General features: G+C 37.8%; 2 protein-coding genes across 4 annotated transcripts in view; both read right to left on the bottom strand.

The window, feature by feature from the left end:
• The window catches only part of LOC139946031 (serine/threonine-protein kinase PLK1-like), a 41,939-nt gene extending 41,199 nt beyond the window's left edge, over positions 1–740 (bottom strand). The window contains exon 1 of the mRNA XM_071943614.1: positions 414–740. The gene's annotated coding sequence lies outside the window, so the exon portion shown is untranslated. The remainder of the gene's footprint in view (positions 1–413) is intronic.
• Positions 741–2,690: 1,950 nt separating this feature from the next.
• LOC139945949 (leukemia inhibitory factor receptor-like) overlaps positions 2,691–19,572 on the bottom strand; it is an 82,030-nt gene continuing 65,148 nt past the window's right edge. For all 3 annotated transcript variants that reach the window (XM_071943485.1, XM_071943486.1, XM_071943488.1), the window contains 6 exons: positions 18,736–18,883; positions 17,345–17,421; positions 15,054–15,165; positions 14,481–14,579; positions 13,797–13,939; positions 2,691–11,995 (listed from right to left, as the gene is read on the bottom strand). In XM_071943485.1, coding sequence (XP_071799586.1) covers positions 11,795–11,995; positions 13,797–13,939; positions 14,481–14,579; positions 15,054–15,165; positions 17,345–17,421; positions 18,736–18,883 — 780 coding nt within the window. In that variant the 3' untranslated portion in view covers positions 2,691–11,794. The remainder of the gene's footprint in view (positions 11,996–13,796; positions 13,940–14,480; positions 14,580–15,053; positions 15,166–17,344; positions 17,422–18,735; positions 18,884–19,572) is intronic.

The following is a 19,572-nucleotide window of genomic DNA, read 5'->3' as shown; positions in this document are numbered from 1 at the left end:
CGTGAACTTCCACTAGTTTTTCAACTTCCAATACCTCGGGAGCTAATATAATTATCGACTAGTCACCCTCCCCCCAAACCGTGTTATTGTTATATTCCTTTAATTTTTAATATAATATTACACTCAAAATATCAAATACAGTGAGGATTAATATGAATTTTGGAAAACTTCCATCCTGCCAACACCTTTTCACTCATTTTTACAAAAAGATATATTTCATTTGATTTGAGAAAATAAGATACTATTTTATTGAAATTTGAATGAATGAATAAGTATGAATGTATGCCCCCAAAATACTTCTATGATGTAGTCAACTAGACCATAATAGACACTCACTCACTCAGAAGTAATGTGTGTATTTTTTTTTAACCAAATATTAAATTAAAAAATAGAGAAAGACTTTTTAAACTTACCAATTAGATGAGCCTACTTTGACTGCTCTGTGAACTTTGATGAAATCCACAGTGTATAAATTTCCAGCGAAAAAAAACAACAAGAAGAGTGTATGTTCACATGGAGGAGAAATCAGGTGTCTGCGAATGATGCAAATTTCTGTTTCGTCTTGAAATTGAAACTTACAAGTTGAGTTCGTCTTCTCACCCACTCCGCAGCAGTATCATGCCGTCCACACTGCTACGAGTCAATCACAAAATAACGTTTACAGAGTTACACACACGAGTTTACAACGTCTATTCCACAAATTCGTAACATTGTTTCGGATTCTACGAATTAAACCCGGCACAATTCACAATTGTTCTTATACACAACTCTATGATGTACACATAGGCCTACATTCAACCTTGTCCCCATGGTTTACCTTATTTCAAACCATGTTAACAATAAGGCGCTGGGGACGAGCGAAGGGTTGCCATTACTACACTACTGTCGGATTTATTTATTTTGTGTGTTAAACTTACTTATTGAGGGCGCCCTTTGATTCTTTTTATATTTTTTCGTTTTCGGCTAACCCATGTAGCCCATGTAGCCGATGTAGCCGCAAATCGGTACACCCTTTGGACTGAAACATTTTACAACCATCCCCTATACTTAAGTACACGTCCATTATGGACGTGTAATTAAGTATAGGGGATGGTTGTAAAATGTTTGCTTCACCATTACTGTCGGATTTATTTATTTGTGTGTTAAACTTACTTATTGAGGGCGCCCTTTGCAAAGATGCTGAATCTATTTATATTTTTTAGTTTCGGCTAGCCGCTGTAGCCGCAAACCGGTAGCCGCTGTAGCCACAAACCGGTACACCCTTTGGACTTGAACATTTTACAACCATCCCCTATACTTATGTACACGCCCATATTTCACTGCATGCTTCCGACACCCCTATGTTCCGACAAGTTATATTCGCACATTATTACTCTGTTGACCAATAACAAAAACACAAGTTGTATTACATGTTTCCCGGCGAATTTCGGCCGGTAATAAGTTTGAACATTCATCAGTTGAATTTTGTCCATTGTTTGTTTAAAGAGATTGAATCAAAATTAAGATAATTGAATCACACATGAATTTTGTGCTTTTGTTTTGTGGTTATACATGAGTTATGGCTCCCCGAGTAAGCCCACAAGAAAATGCTCGGTACTTTACAATTTTCTTTGTTATGCGTGTCCGTGACATGAGCCTTCATCTTATAAAAATTACAACTCTCCCTGCGTTTTTAGCGCCGATGTGTAATTTCTTTCATTTGCCCCCCCCCCCTAATTGTTTTATATAATAATACAAGTAATAATAATACGTTAGGATGGATTCAAATCCGGTCCTCGAGCAGCAGGGGAAGGAGGCGTTTATGGACGACGGTCTCATGGGGGGGGGGGGGGGGGGTACTCTCAGCCACAGCTGTTAGTTGGTCGTAGAATATACTTCTTTGAGCTGCGGTCTGATACTTTTGAGTGAGCGTAAGTCACAATGATGGAGAGTTGAACATAGTGATGTCATAATCTACCATAGAGTAGACGGTCAGTCAGAGATTGCTTGCCAAGTAAATGTGTTTTGGAATCCTAGGTATCATAAACATGTGTGTTGCCACCATTTTTACTTTTCTGCGTCGCTCGCAAGTTGAAATATACACGTAAGTGTATTAAATATGGCGGCCATTTTGAAATTCAAGATGGCGGCTTATCCAAATTAGTAACAAGTAAAGTAAATGTGTTAATGGAATCCTAGGTATCATAAACATGGGGGTTGCCATCATATACTTTTCTACGTCGCTCACAAGTTGAATTAATTATACACAAAAGTGTATTAAATATGGCGGCCATTTTGAAATTCCAGATGGCGGCTTAACCAAATTAGTTATAAGTAAGGTAAATGTGTTAATGGAATCCTAGGTATCATAAACATGGGTGTAGCCACCATTTTTACTGTTCTAAATTGCTCAGAAGTTGAGATATAGGCCAAAATATAATTCAAAATGGCGGCCATTTTGAAATTCAAAATGGCGGCTGAAGACGCCATTTAAAAAAATGGTACCTTACTTTTTTGAAATCAGCACCCCAAAATTGACCAAGTTAGCCAATAAAATCCATTTTGGCACGAAAATCCAGCTGGACCCAAAAATCTGACATAGGGACCTGTACTATAATGATAACCCCCCCAAAATACAAAGATATTTAGTAAACTATAAACACCAAGAAAAATCACACAGAACACTCAGTTACCAAAAATTCAAGGCCCCTTTTTATAACATATAATTTATATACCCAACATTTACATTAAGTTTTTAATATAATATATATAATATCTATGACTTTTTTTTATACATATTTATCTTAACTTCATGTATGTAACAGTGTAGATAAAAGAAATAAGATGTCAATATTCTTTTATAAATATGCAAAACAATACAAATTTGATAAATACGAAAAAAAACTTGCTCAACAGAAACAGGTTTTACCAGCCAAAAAGCCATTATGCTTCCTATGTGATGCAATCAACCCATTTGTCAACCCAGGTAAATTCTTTTTTTACCTTTTTGAAAAAAGCATAATCTATGCTTTCACTCTGTTTAAACTCCATGTTGATATCACTTTTGGTTAAAAAGAGAAAAGAAACACCCCAATATGTGAGAGAAACAAAAACCAAACAGAGAAGAGGGGTCTTAAGTTGAGTTGTACATTGGTTTGGCACATTGACATTTGTTAACATTTTAACCCCCTTCTATGTTATTAATCAGGAAGGAAGTTACCAATATAAAATAGGTTATATTGTTTGCAAATTCCCTCCCTCGTTGGTTTGTTTTGCCTTGTTTTTCCAGAGTGATATGTTTCTGACAAACGACTCATTTAGCATCACATCACAGATTTTCAACATTATTGTTTGGTCACAGTACAACAACATCAATATATCTCCCAAATGAACATGTTACTATGTTCACACATTTACATCAAACTCACACAGTTTGAAGAAAATGATAGCAGAAAGCTTCCCTTAAAATATTACTTGCTGAGGTGCTGTAGTTTTTGAGAAATGGGTAAAACAAGTCACAGAAAATAATGTTCATCTCCTTAGACGAACATTACTTTAGTATGTAAAACGTATTTTTAGTGACATTTTTTTACTCATTTCTCAAAAAACTACAGCACCTCAGTAAGTTACATTTTAAGGTAAGCTTTCTAATATCATTATCTTCAAACTGTGTAAGTTTATAAACGTAAATCTGTGGCTGTAAAACAAAACACAATAACCAGGTTATTGTGTTTTGTTTTACAAAAAGTACCCAAATCCTTTACCTATAATGTGTACACTGTGTAACACCCATCAGTGTATGGGTAAACACAACTAACATTACCCTGGTGAAAATTTAACATGAAAAAAACACTAATGTTAAACATTGACAATTGGTATATTTTTTTTAGCCAGTTTGACTTTCATCTTTCACACGGAAAGGCAAACGTTTTACAGCAAAAACAAGGATAGCACAGCATAAAAAAAATAAAAATAGATAAAGAAGGCTAGAATTAAGATAGACTGGTCTTTTTTCCTGAAATGAGTATAGTACCCACAAATTGCTTCTGTATACTTGGAACAAGACAGATGTAAGCATATAAATATATCACCAATTGATAACAAACCTCAAGGGGTTACTTAACAAAAATGGGAACAAACTGCAAGAAAAATATGTTTTGTTCAACTGTATGGACAATGATTTTTTCCCAATTTCGACAAATTTATCAGCAGATGTTTTGTGTTTAATGTTAAAGGGAAGGTATACGCTTGGTAAAATTAATGCCAATGAAACCTTACTTGGTACGTAGTTTTTGATATAAAGAAATTTAAAAAATTGTGTATACCAACTATGGATTATTCTTCCTGCGTAGACATAGTCGCCAAGGATGACTTTCAAATTACCAAATGTGTCCAGTGCCTTTAAGATTACTTCAGAGTTAAGATCAATCCTGAATTCTTTGTGAAGAGCATCTTTAAAAACAGTTCTTTGGAAAGTCTTGGTATAAACAACGATAGCACGGCAATTAAATAGATCCAAAATCTCTGCAAATGCAGATCTACACTTTGTTGGCACACTTTCAGCTGCATATCTAGAGTATGTATACACAATCAAACCGGGGACCTAGAACAAAAGAGGACAATAGAGTCCACGGTTCGGGAAAGGTCCACAGTTGGAAAACGTGTTCAAAACCAATGGGAGCTGATGCAAAAAAGTATGAACAAAAGAGGGACTATAGGAGGTCCACGGTTGCAGGCAAATACAAGCTTGTAAGAGTAACCCCCCCCAAAAAAAAACAAAAAAAAAAAACTTTGTGAATTGTCAATCGCGAAGCTAATCACAATTATTTCATTGTGCCCATTGGTTTCTTCTGCTGCATTTTTCTATTGCAACGCCAGAGCCTGAGCTTTTCCCAACAAAGCCATAAATGAAAAAAATAAATAGCTATTAGCCACTTTTTGTGGGAGCAACGTTACACAATTTTTTTTAAGTATAGTCTAACAAAGTAGCGGTCTACAAATACTTTGAATGGTGATCAAATATTAAATCAAATCAAGTTGTAAACAGCGTTATCTTAATTGCAGAAACAAACCTTTTAAAAACTCATTCACAACAACAATCACTGCTTTTAAAGCACATTTTCACTACATTAATAACATGTAATATTTCATTACAAGAAACACTTCATTTTAGTTTTGTATGACATCAACTGATTTTGGTCATGCACTATAGGGAGTGATGCTGCAGTAAAAGCAACTGCTCTAGAATAACCACGGTGAAGGTTCGAATCCCCCCTGTGTTTTATTCCCAAGTAACATCAGTATAAGACAGTAAACGAAATAATTAAAGTGGAAGATTTTTCTATCATCACGATAGCAGTTTCTCCAATGGTTGTACCTTCTTATAAAGTATCTGTAACCGGCCAACATGTGAACGGGTCTGTACTGAAAATAGTTCGAGTTGATTAGAATGGTTAATTTTGCAATGACTCTCAAATTACAATAACAAATTGGATTGGAAGGTAGTTAATCTTTATCGTCCATTATGAATGGAAATTTAAGGAAGATTTACAATACAAAAATAAAAAACATCAAATGAATCAAAAATCAAAGTATTTTCAGTATAAGCTAATGTCCATTTCTTATTGAAACACTTTTGATGGTTTAAGGTACTTACACAACTTAACAATAATTACAACAATACGGAGTGTTGTTGCCAAACGGTCTAGGGTGGTGCAGTCAAGTTCTGTAATTTACAGAACGAAGTGGTTTGAATACCGGCCTGGGGTGGATTTCACAAAGGTAGTCCTAACTTAGGACTAGTCCTAGGCAATGCTAACACATCCTAACTTAGGACTGGTCCTATCTCTTAGCATTGCCTAGGACTAGTCCTAAGTTAAGACTACCTTTGTGAAATCCACCCCTGTTCAGTCACAACAGAACACCTATGACCTTGAGCAAGACACTTTATCATAATTGCTTCTCTCCACCCACTAAAGGAGTCTAAATGGGTACCAGTGAGAGTTGGTGAGTTGGTGTCCAAAATGGCGTCTTTGGCTACATATATGGCTAGATCTGCGGGTCTGCCAGTGTTGAATAATAGGCAGTATTTGCGAGCGATCTAGCCGTAGCTGTAGCCGAAGTCGCCGTTTCGGACACGGCCAAAGTATTTCCAGCCGTATATTGCCACTGAAAATCGGATATAAACACCGGCCTGATAAGCCACATTGGCTCCAGACAGACATTTTTTTTTAACAACCTTTGGAAAAACTGCCAGCGTGACAAAATGCAAAGTGGCTTCTCCATTTGTTTGCTGCCATAAAATAGAATTGGTTTTGAGTACACCAATACACACATCTACTTAATTCTCTGAAGCAGCTATTTACAACACTAGGCGAGCTGTTAAGTATGAAGAAACAAAAATATATGTGTGAATAATATATTTAAATTTGATATTATACAGATATTAAAATTTGAGTTCAATTAAAATGGTACAAATTACATATAATACTGTTAGAAATATATTGATATACTTTGAAATATTACAATGAATACAGAAAATACAAATATAGTAGATACTGACACCACAATTTAAGATAGAGCTTTTTATATTAAAAAATGACCACTTCAAACAAGAAAGACATTTAGATATATAGATATAGATAGAAAGGTATGTAAGACAAAGCTCAAATTCATTCCAGTCCTAGAGCCAGATACACCTGAACAGTTGTTCCCAATTAAGCTGAATGTATGAATATATACTATTCCGACACATAAATCCTCGTCATTTGATAGGTGGCACACATGTCGCTTACTCCCGTAATGCGTAATAGTAAACAATTTAACAGCAGTCCACTATTGATAAATATAGGATGCTTTGTGATCTTCACTGCGACGCTTTGCAGCCTTCTTCCAAAATAATCATTCCCCGCCAAACACAGCAAGGTCTTATCACGGCAGACAAGGTTGGTGTCAAGGTTTAAGGTTCAAGGTTCACATGTCAACATGTGTTGTTTAGAATCGCCAGGTGGGCAACTTTGAGGAGGGCGAATTTCCGCCTCTGTTATAGTGTTTAATTTTATAACATTTTTTCAAAAGACAAGAGTCTTTGTGTGAGTTACATAAAAACATGACTCAAAACGTTTCGTTCCTGCACCGTCTAAAAAATAGACCGATCTACGTGTTAGGCTCCGCCGACCGTGCACTTGAGAGCAACATGTGAGCCTCTCCAAAGCCATTCAGCACAACTCTGCTGTGCGCGCCAATCATACCCAGACGCATGTCAGACTTAATTTGTCATTTTTGTCAGACCTTTTGTTGCGCGATGTGATTGGTCAATACGCAATGGGGCAGGGCTAAAAGAGGAATGTTTGAGGATGAAAACTAGGATTGCTCCCGAGACAGCGTCAGTTAAGTAAAGATTTAAAAAAAATAAAGCACACATTATTCGCTTTGTTTGTTTAGATGTTTTTCCCATCAAGGGAACTTGGCAAACTCCCACAAGGCGATATAAACACCAAGCTGGCAACAGCCAATCTCCCTCATACAAACATTGATTTATTTAGCATCTATGGTTATGAGTTGCACAAATCAAGAAATTGTGATTTAGCTTGACGGCAATACTTATTCTAATCATTATGAAATCAGCGGCTAGCTTTGTTTGGGATTCAAACCCACAACCTTTTGAATGCAAGTCCTGCAACCCACATTCCCCCTCCTCCTCCTCATGATTTAGAACATAACTGCTTTTCTTGTGAGGCGCTGTGTTCATTGTAGAGTGCCATAGAAATGTTTACTGTTATTATTATTATTACTATTATTATAATCATTTACGTACATCTCATTATTCAAATCAAAGGCAGTGTTAGATATTTTACTTCAAGATGTAGCTACGGTTGCCCTCAGTCCCTCAGAATCTTTCATTTTGGCAGAGGATTTTGATGGATTTGTCATGGTATGAATCATCACTTCGCATTGGTCCTTAGTTCCTACCAATCTACAATCACAAACAAAATGCATGAGCCAGGTGATATACTAAACCTGATACTACCCTCTCCCCCTGATCCCCCAATCATTGTTGTAAGGAGTGCAAACCGTGCAATGAAAGCCAACATGGACTGGGGGGCAGGGGCCCAACAAGATATGGGCAGGAGTGTAGACCCAATCCCACACACTCCTATATGCCAGTGCTTATAATTTGGATTATTCTTGGGTTTACTTAAAGACTAATTTTTTCAAGATGATAATTTCTCATTATAACTTCCATCTTACACAAGGTTTTCTTGATCAAGTAACAAATATTTAAGAGAGTTACAACTCGGGTACAGATCCTTGGACCAAAGTTTCAAAACCTCAAGTTCGACTTTGACTCCTATCGGCTCCATTTACCTTACTGAATCACTACACTTAAAATGGATAGAGTGTAAGCCAAAGCCTCAAGCCAGAAGATTGAAATGAGCCTTTGATACTGTTGATAGGTCGCTAAGCTATTAATATTGATATAGCCTAAGCCAAAGTCAAAGCCAAAGCCTTAAGCGTAAAGCCATGATGTTAAAGCAAACCTTTGATTCTAACATCTATAAGACCGTTATTTGAAGGTCAAGTCCTGGGGTCAGGATTTGTTGAGGGGAGGGGGGTACAAACTGTAAGGGCTAATTTTGATCATAGAGTGAGGTCCAAGGGCCAGTTTAAGGGCTCCTGAAAAAATGGTTATGATTAAATGGTATCTGCATGGTTCAATCTAGGGCATACCAGAAGTTACTATGTACCCATTTGCCATTCAAAAAAATTATTTCAGTTGCCGGAAAAATAGAGGCGGGCAAATGCAGTAAGTCTGCTGCCACCTAGAGTCTCATAGAACTTTTCATTTTAATCAATTTAGAACTAGCAATTTCTTTTTTTGGCCAATCCTATTTTTTATTTAGGCAATAGCGGTGTAAGGAGCCGGTCTGTGTGGTATTGACCGAGTTGGTGCTGGCCACTATTAATGGACAAAGCTGAAGGGGAGGTCCATTAACAACAATCCGAGGTCACAACCGAGGTTATTATCACGCAGTGAAGACCTGCTCCTCACACTGTTATTTCCATTCATAAACACCTTAAATGAAAAACATCTGAGGAGTCACAGATTCACATGTGTGGGACCTAATCTCTTACACATTATTAACTATTGATGCATATTTTCAAGCACCAGACTATGAACTTTTAAAGTTAACAGCACCATTTATAGAACTACTTTGGTACGTGTTCGGCTTTATGCTTTGAATTAAGTTGGTTTCATGCGCATACCAGCTACCTTAAACTGGTACATTCTCTACGCATTAACGCCTACACATGGCATAAGCTTGCACGCCACACCACCTGTCCTTGCCAGAAATAACGAAAAACAATACGCACAAAAAAAGCAATTGATTTGATAGTTACCCAGCACAAGAAACACAGTGCATACAGAACTTTTACACAACAAGTAAACGGGGCCATTTATTCACTAGTTCACAGTGCTAGCCGCCAATAAGTACAGGTAGTTTGTCAGAAAAACCATCAAAGTTTCTTTATCACCTATAATCAGCACAGAGATGAACATTTCACAGACCTGAGGTGACGAAGGTCATGGCCTCGGTTGCCCCAGTCTTGACCTCGTCGACCCTTCAAATTTTTCCAATAGACCGTATTGAATATGACGTCAACGTTCAAATACCTGCCCTACAAGATGGCCTTTGTGCGTGTGTGCGTGGGTGTGTGCGTGCATGTACCGTAGAAATAAAACCGGGAATGCTGCGTGATTGGTGCTTCATTGATGTACGCGGTTGGACGCGCATACGGTTTGACCTACAAGATGGCAACTTTCATAGCAAAAAAGGGGTTATTCAATGCGGTCTAATGGACTATAAGATTTTCAAATGGACATGCCCTTCGCAAAAATGGACCAACTATGCCCTCTTAAAATGAAGTTACAGGCCTGATTTCAGAAATGATTTTAACTATTTGGTCAATTTCTTTATTCTGCTTTTTATTACTTGTAACTTGTAAAAAAAATTAAACTTCATTATATTTGTTCATTATTGGTTTTAATAAGTTTTTCAATTAACTCTGTAAAAGCATGGAGGAAGACATTTCTTGCTCCATGCTTAAAGTAAATAAGTCTATAGTTTATTCTTAAGCACATGTGGTTGATTTATCTATGATTTTATGCTTCATGCTTATTTAGTTAAATTGTCATTTTAATTACTTAAATCACATTTTATTATTGTTGTTTACAGCAAAACCTTCCGAAAACACCTTCTGAACACACCTCCAATCTCCTGAATACACCTTAAATCTTCCGATTATTCTCTTGATTATGGGTGTGTTCGATTAGCTTCCCTGTGTCGACCCCGAGGTGTTCATTCGGGTGAGCCCCCTACGCGAGCTTACCAAACGATCACTTACCCTCTCGTGGTGACGTCATGCACCTCGAGCCAGCCCCAAGTGACCCACTCCACAAGCAGGGCACTTGGGGCTGACCCGGGTGATCCCCTGGAATGACGGCAAAGCTATTCAAAGGTATCGGGGGGTAGATCTGGGTCGACCCGGGGAAGCTAATCGAACGCACCCTGTATGTATACACTGCCTGTCTATCTTCTGATACTTCTGTTACCTCCGAACTGTAATCTGGGTACCTGTGAGGGCAGAGGTGGTTCTTGTGATTGATTTAGCCAAGTAGCGCATATTAGTTGCACAGAGGCTGTATACTCCCAGGGAGCTGAGATGGTTTAAGGAATAATTTAAGGCCCAGTGACCAGGGGTAATAATGTTGTAAGCACTTTGGGACACCCTTCAGGTGTAAAAAGCACTATATAAAATCTTATGTTATAATTTTTATTAATTGTACCACAGGACTCCATACTATCTGTAGCTGTAGTTGGCTACAAAATATATACAAACAAGTAAAGAACTTAATAAATCTGTTGACTATTTACACAAGACTATTTACAATTTGCGTCCTACTTCATCAAAGGTACATGCCCCAACATTCGCCAAAAGAACTGTTTTCCCCCTTTTTTTCTCTGAAATAATACTGCCAGATAATGCTGCTTTAAAATGGAAAACATACAAAAACTTTCACATTTGCCACGGACAATGCACAAAATACATAGCAAATTCTTCGTACACGGCTGATGGACGTGAAGATCCTGACAATAATCATGTTTTTGTTTTTAATAATCTATTGTTAATCATTAGCAGATTTTTCGAACAGCCAGTCCCATCGGCGCCCTTTCTACTTGCCTTGGTGCCCTCCAAAACCCGGACTGCTCTAAGACCAAAGAGGCCTTGGCCTAGAAATTGTGAAACTATGAGGCCCGTCTTATCAAACCTCCACCGAATTGATTCGAAAGCTACGAATGGCACAAGGTAGATGGAGTCCGATTTTGGATTCATCAGTGCCAGACTTTAGTCCCAGGCGCGGGTATAATATTGTACGTCCTCTTCTTCTTTGCTTTACATCAAGAGCTAACAAGAAGAATCAGGCAAAAGGCCCGCCCGCACCAACCTCACCAACACAACAGCAACTCATTACATCAATGTCCAACGAGATGCTCTCAATTTGTCACATGACTTTTATCAGTAGCGTTATCCTTTAAAGATGGGAGACTATTTTCTGGACTCCAAGATCAATCAATAGCCACAATACCCTGATGTTCACCCTACTGCCGGCATTCACCTAAAAAGAGCTTATGAGGTTCCTCGCCAACCACTGTAGAACCACTTTCAGCCACATTAGTACTATTATCAAGTTCTCCACATACGGTCGCCGCAATGGTCCCCTGAATTGGTTTGCACATGTATTTGTTTGACGCTACATCGTAGATAAGTCTGTTTTGACCGATTCAGCAATAATGGGTTCAGTGCATGGATCCTTCTTCCCATTAGGAATGGTGCTGTTGCACAATGTAGAGCTATTCTCAACTAAACTTTGCGTGATAAGTTCATCGTAACTTTCTTGCTCACAAGGTGCTCGGCGTTGTGGACCTCCATTATAGAGGTTAAAATGATCATGCTGTGAAGAAAGAAAAACAAAATTACTATTATTTATTATCCGTTGTTTAATATTCATGGTCAAAATAAAAAATTAATGAAAACGATTAATATTCTGCCAGACCTATCTAGTTAACAAGTGACGCAAGACATGGGTCCAATTTCACGGCTTCCCTTACCGTATGCAAACAATCTGTGCTAAAGAAGTCAGGAAATTAAGCCCTTATGCCAAGCGTATTTCGCGGGTTGGCAGGGAATTTTTGCTTGTGCTCATGTCTACTCCACATTACTAGGCATTCTTCGCTTACACAGCTAGCGCAGAAATTCTGCGCTTACACAGTAAGCGCAGAAATTCTGCGCTTACACAGTAAGCGCAGAAATTTTGTGCTTACACAGTAAGCGCAGAAATTCTGCGCTTACACAGTAAGCGCAGAAATTCTGCGCTTACACAGTAAGCGCAGAACGGTGAATGTATATGCAGTATTCATTGTGACAATGATGTTCTAAAATATATTAATCAATCAATATCAATCAATTGTTAAATTTATTAGGCGCTCATCCAACAGTCGTTGCTCATAGCGTCGTACAGTAGGCTTAAAAAAAAAAGTGAGGTTCAGGCAAAGTTTTGAAATTGGCTAATGAAGTAGATTGCCTAATGTTCTGAGGAAGATAATTCCACATCTTTGGTACTGCGATAGAAAAGGCTCGACCCCCCCAACTTTGTTCAGTTCTTTGAATGATAAAATTCATTCTGAAAAAAAAAAAAAAAAAAAAAACATTTTGGAAACCCCGGTAATAATTTTGTTAATATGATACTTGGGAAACATAGATTCCCTTGGGAACAAATTTTGACAAATGATCTTTCTCAAGAAAGAAATAGAACTAGTATATTGAAAATTATACTGTAACACGTCAACTGTGAGTGTCACTTGATAATATCAGGATAGTAGGCATACTAATGAAACTCCAAGACACTGTTCTAAATACAGTAAGAGTTTATTTAGAACTGTATATTTCTGAAGCGATACAAAGAGATCCAGAGAAGTGTCACGATGAGTGTATAAGACAAGGATAGAGAAGAAGGCTGGATTGGGCTCACATTGCATTTATTTCGCACTGGGCTAACCAGGGCCCAATTTCATGGCTCTGCTTACCGCCGAGTTCTGCGCTAACGATTCCCCGCTTACGTGCAAGCGCCGAATTTCTACGCTAGCCTTGTAAGCGTAGAATGCCTAGTAACGTGGAGTACGCACGCGCAGAAGCCAAAACTCGCCGCTAACCCGTGAAATACGCTTGCCGTAAGCACAGAATTTCCTGCTTCCGTAATTGAAATTGGGCCCAGGTCTGTCAATGAGAGCAGACTAGAGAAGAAGGACCTAAAAGGAAAATAGGACGTCTATACATTGGTCAGTGTAGGAGGAAGAACAGTGTGACATTGTCAATGAGGGTGGCCAGAAAACATTCAAATAGATACATAAATTATGTCAAGTCCCAGACAGACAGTCTGGACACTGGTGGTCTGGATGGCCATTGTAATGGACCCTTCCCATGAAATATGCTAATCACACTCACGCATGCGTACAGACCCTGTTGGTTGGCAAACACCATAGAGTTGTGCACTAAGCAGACGCGCAGTCGCGTCTTCGTCACGCACCTTTTAGCCGTGTACAAAACAGCGCGATGTTCCCTCATTTTGCCAACCAAAATGTTAGTGCGCACACGCTATGTGCAATTTACGTTTTTCATGGGAAGGGTCTATTGGAATGGGCTGTGTGGAAAATGGGAGGCCCTACAAAATACAAGCTTACAATATCAAGATTTACCTGGATGTGATGTGGCAGTTTGATTTCTGTAATCTTGGACTTCTTGAAACAAATATAGAACTTAAATGCGAGAATAAAAATGATTATGATGAGAGCTGCTCCCACGATAATGAGTACTTTGGAGATGACTGCAAATGGATCAGCTGGAAAAAGAAAAAAAAACAAAGGAAAAAACCCAATAATAATAATTTTGTAGGATTGTAAACTTTGCATGGTGGGAATAAAATTAGGTGAGGTTTGTGGTAGCCCTATATGTAAATCCCTTTTGGGGTTAAACAAAGAATAATTTACGAGAGTGGGACTCGAACCAACTACCTCTGGATTAATGTGCAGGCGCTCTACCAAATGAGCTATCTAGAATGTAGCACTATGATGGAGGTCTCCCTATTTTGTCAATATCTTTGTTTGGTTTCATTTATATTAAGTCACTTTCGAGTAGTGTTGGCTCTTCTATGCGCCGTAGTTTTTATTTGTTTTTGAGTTAGGTTATAACGAGATGGACATGATGTATGTGGCGGTAATGTGTTCCAGTCTTCATAACTAATTTGAGTATGATTGAATAAACCCCCGGAAGTGATAACAAAATTGTTAAGAGCACCCTCATGTGGTCAAAAATACGGCAGATTGAGCTCAGCATTTAACCGTTCTCCGTTTGTATTGAATACATAATGAATAATGGCTCACCACGAGGTAAGGCAGGAATGTAGCACTCGTCAGCATCTGATGTTCCAGCAGAATTACGGGCCACTATGCTTATGTTGTAGTCACTATACAGGTCAACACCTGCAACAGAAACACAAACACGTTGTGAAAGAACAGTACGAAAAACAATGGGTGCATTTTATTAGCTTCCCTAGGTTGCCCCCGGTCTGCCCCCGGTAGGTTCAAATAGCTTTGACGTCATTCCAGGGGCTCACCCGGGTCATCCCCCAATGCCCTGCTCGTGGAGTGGGTCACCTGGGGCTGGCTCAAGGTGCATGAATTCACCTCGAGAGGGTGAGTGATCGTTTGATTAGCTCTTGTGGGGGGCTCACCCAGATGAGCACCACGGGGTCGACACAGGGAAGCTAATCGAACGCACCCAATAATATTTTTAGCAGTTGAAAGTGAAAAGAAGACCCTATGGTGGTTGGAGAACTGGGGAAACATTGTGTTACCGCACAACCAAATATAAATTGATACCCCACCATGCAATTCCTCAAATCCTATATATATATAATTCAGATTCAGATACATTTTAAGTTACACTTGAATTACCTTGCAGCAGGTGTTTTGTGGCGTTAGGATCCTTTGATATGACAGTTGAGTTGTCACTTTTAGATATGTCATAGCTAAGAATCTTCCCATTTCTCTTGTCCTCGGGAAATGGCTGTTTCAGAAGAAGAAAAAAAATGAACTTTCGTTTCAGATAATAATAATAAAAATAATATTTATTACGGTTTTTACCCATATTCACTGAACACCCGGTAGGGTGGATATGTGCACATTACGCACATAAGTCTTATTATTATTATTATTTACTGTATACTCAGTAATTACTTGATAATAATAATGATAATGATAATGATAATGATAATGATAATGATAATGATAATGATAATGATAATGATAATGATAATGATAATGATAATGATAATGATAATGATAATGATAATGATAATGATAATGATAATGATAATGATAATGATAATGATAATGATAATGATAATGATAATGATAATGATAATGATAATGATAATGATAATGATAATGATAATGATAATGATAATGATAATGATAATGATAATGATAATGATAATGATAATGATAATGATAATGATAATGATAATGATAATGATAATGATAATGATAATGATAATGATAATGATAATGATAATGATAATGATAATGATAATGATAATGATAATGATAATGATAATGATAATGATAATGATAATGATAATGATAATGATAATGATAATGATAATGATAATGATAATGATAATGATAATGATAATGATAATGATAATGATAATGATAATGATAATGATAATGATAATGATAATGATAATGATAATGATAATGATAATGATAATGATAATGATAATGATAATGATAATAATAATAATAGTGGCTTCTTTTATAGTGCTCATCACTCAGTGACGCTTCAACTTTCTGAACTTAAGCCCAAAGGTATAGGTATATGGGGCTAGGTTTGGGGTCTTGGCTTGCTCTGGTACTGGTTTTATATTGACTGGTACAAAAACATTTACCAGGGCCCAATTTCATAAACATGAAAGCGGCCATTTTGTGTTTAATATTAATAATGGAGTCTTATATAGCGCCGGTATCCGCCACAAAAAGGTGCTCATGGCGCTCGCTCATGATACAAAATAAACAGTTCAAAAGAAAGGAAACAGAAAAAGTTTGTAGAGAGTCGCTGGTCATTGTTTAACTGCAAAGAGGTGGGTTTTGAGAACAGTTTTGAAAGAAGATGTTGTATTTGCAGTCCTGATGTGGGAGCGTCCCTTAGCAGTATTTAAATATTTCATAGAGCTGTTTCCTGTTTGAGAACAGTTCTGAAAGAAGATGTTGTATTTGCAGTCCTGGTGTGGGAGCGTCCCTTAGCAGTATTTAAATATTTCATGAAGCTGTTTCCTGTAAGCAAGGGTAAAAGCTGGCTAATCCGTGGTATGAGTGATGTAACAATGCAAATCCATGGTGATTGTAATAATGTATATTTGGTTTGCGGTAACACCATGTGTGTATCTACTTGCCAAGTAGAGTTGTTCTTAGGGAACTGTCTTGCTTTATTCTCTACTGCCGTGGAGTAGATAATCGGAGGTTCGGGAGACTTCTCAGTTCTGAAAAGAACTGTCCTGCTTTTTAACTATTACCAGGGCGGATGGTATAGAAATTAGACTGGACTACTATTTTAGCTTATAGGATCGTATTTAACTGTACTGCCACGGAGTCAGTTCTGAAATTGGTCTCAACGTTTCGACTAGCTTTTATTATAATAATAATAGTGGCCTCTTATAGAGCGCTCAGGTCAGTCAAGCATGATGCTCATTGCGCTGTACAAGCAAGAATTTATACAAATACAAAATAAAGTACAACATATCTATACAACAATGACACTATATGAGACTAACTAAGGTAGAGATGCAGCCGTCGATTTCACAAAACTCTTCCTAACTTAGGATTAATCTTATGACTTAGGACGAGTCTCAACCCTGCACTGCAGCATGGAGACCTTAAGATTAATCCTAAGTTAGGACGAGTTACTCGTCCTAGATGAGTCCTAACTCTTTGTGAAATCGACAGCAGGGTAATCAGTGCAATGTGCGCCTACAAATGTTCTGCTGAATACTCGAAAAATCATGGTGAAACACACCTATGCTTACCAACATTTTTCTGCTACAGTAAGCACAAAAATTGGCTTACTGGTAAACAGCTTTATGAAATTGGGCCCAGAGTCCTAAGGCTTGAACCCATTCTTTATCCAGACTAGATGATTAATCAATATTTTCGTAGGATGTCCTCTAATAACAGTAATTTTCTCTTACCATCCAACTGAGGTGAGCTTGATTGGCTCCCTTGATCCTTGGGCAGAGAAGTTTCAGAGTCACTCCAGCTTCAGGAGCTAAAGAGAAAAGCAAAACATACATTGTATAATTTATCTTATAATAACAATAATAACTGTATTTAAAAAGTGCCAAATTACCAAAAGATACCAAAGGATAACTTTTTGTTCGTTTGTCGGGGTGTTCTGTTGGTTTGTCTGTTGTTTGTTTGTTTGTTTGTTTGTTTGTTTGTTTGTTTGTTTGTTTGTTTGTTTGTTTGTTTGTTTGTTTGTTTGTTTGTTTGTTTGTTTGTTTGTTTGTTTGCTTGTTTGTTTTGATGTTTAGGGTCATCTAACAGGATGGATACAACTTGGGCTCAATTGGTCATCGAACTTGGAAGAAAATAATGGGGGGAAAACACCCATGTTGAACAAATTTGTGTGCTTTTAGATGCCTGAGAAAGGCTTCAGGCCTGAAGTTTTTCTCAGATTTAAAATACTTTTAGTGAGAAATTACCTTTTTCTCAATAACTAAAGTTTCTTCAGAGGAAGTCGTTTCTCACAATTGGTTTGTACTACCAACATCTTTTCGTTGCTCAGTATCAAATGAGTTTTTTGACTAATATATATTTTGAGTAATTACCAAACGTGTTCAGTGCCTAATGACAAAGGTGTCATGATTTTGAAGGCATTTTTGCTGGGATATGAAAGTGCAATCTTTCAGTATGATAGTTTACTGTATCTCCAGATTTTGAAAGGTCTTATGGGTAATAAATCTGTAGGAAGTTTTGGCTAGGATTCAAACCTCCTACAATCTTTCTGTATAATAAATCGATGCATACTTCATCTTCAACTTTCCAATCGTCCACACACGAATACCCGCTATGGTCATAGAGCATTCTCAGTAGCTGTACCAACTTGCTGGAACAAGCTTCCTCTTCACATCAGTGACTCATCCTCAATCAGCTCATTCAAGACTCGGTTATAAAAACACATCTTTTCAAACAATGCTAAAGCGCTTTGAAACGCCTGTGGAAAGCGCTATACAAATGTTATTAATCTACTCAAATTCTGCAGAGCCTCATGTATAATAAATCTTCCTGACTGAATTTCGATCCAAACAGTTTTCCCACATAATAAAAAATATGTTACAGCGTTGTGGTACCCATTTCTAAGGGTTCATAACTGCCTCTAGCCACCGGGCCATCACGGTTGTCTAGTGGTAAGAGCACTAGTGGCTCTAGCAATGCAAAGGTCGTGGGTACGAACGTGACTGTTTTTTGTGGGGGGTTTTTTCCCTAAGAAATATGCCTCTGAACAAGGTTCGGTTTGGATCAAAAGCAGAAGGCCACTACCCTACTCATATAAAAAGAAATTCACAAAATTCCTGTTTACCTATTTCTTTTGTCCTTCCTTGAAGCGTGACTGTTTTACTTGTGTTTTCCTTATCACTATACATGTAAACCACCGTTATGTTGATTGTGTACACACTATTGTGCTTAAGGCCATGGATAGAGCATTTACACGTAGAATCCTGACACCCCTGAAACAAAAACAAAAATACTCAAATTGCTTTCAAACAAAGACATGATCCTTAACACACAACTGGCCCCGTGTCCAGAAATTTCAAAACACTGCTGCTTGAATTCTAAAAGCCCACTAGACATCTTTATTCATCTGATTCTTCAAAAATAAATACCTCGGATGGTTTCAAGTCTCTGATTGGTCAACACCCAATATCACAGGGGGGTGTTTTAATGGGCAGTATAAAGACCTGCTTTGGAAAATAGCGAGTAAATGGCCCCTAAACCAGCATACATTGTGTACAACTAGTTTGTGCTTTGCACTGTATCGCATGCTATTCATCTTATAAGTTTCATTGCAACTTCGCGCACATGCGCGCTGAAAATGTATCAATTTTGATGTAACGGGTGTGTGCGTACAAACTCAATTGTCCATATGTCTTGTTTACAGCAACATGCTACATGGACGCTGAGCTCATGGGCACAATTAATTGCAAAAAGAACAGCTATCGTCCAATCATTTGCCTTCTTTGACCCCAGTGAGGGCGCTAAACAGACCATTCTTTTAAGAGTCACTGATCTCAAAGTATCAGTAATGTGATTCTCGCACGAAAGAGATGAGAACCATCAAAAGCTAAAATACGGCCCCTGAACATGTCTGGAAGTATCGCCAAGAGAAAAGTCACCGAATTTTAACAGCTTTAGCCGT

Source organism: Asterias amurensis, chromosome 13, assembly GCF_032118995.1.
Source record: "Asterias amurensis chromosome 13, ASM3211899v1".
NCBI classification, from domain to species: domain Eukaryota; kingdom Metazoa; phylum Echinodermata; class Asteroidea; order Forcipulatida; family Asteriidae; genus Asterias; species Asterias amurensis.
Note: the sequence above shows the minus strand (reverse complement) of the source record. Positions and strands in the feature narration are given on the sequence as shown.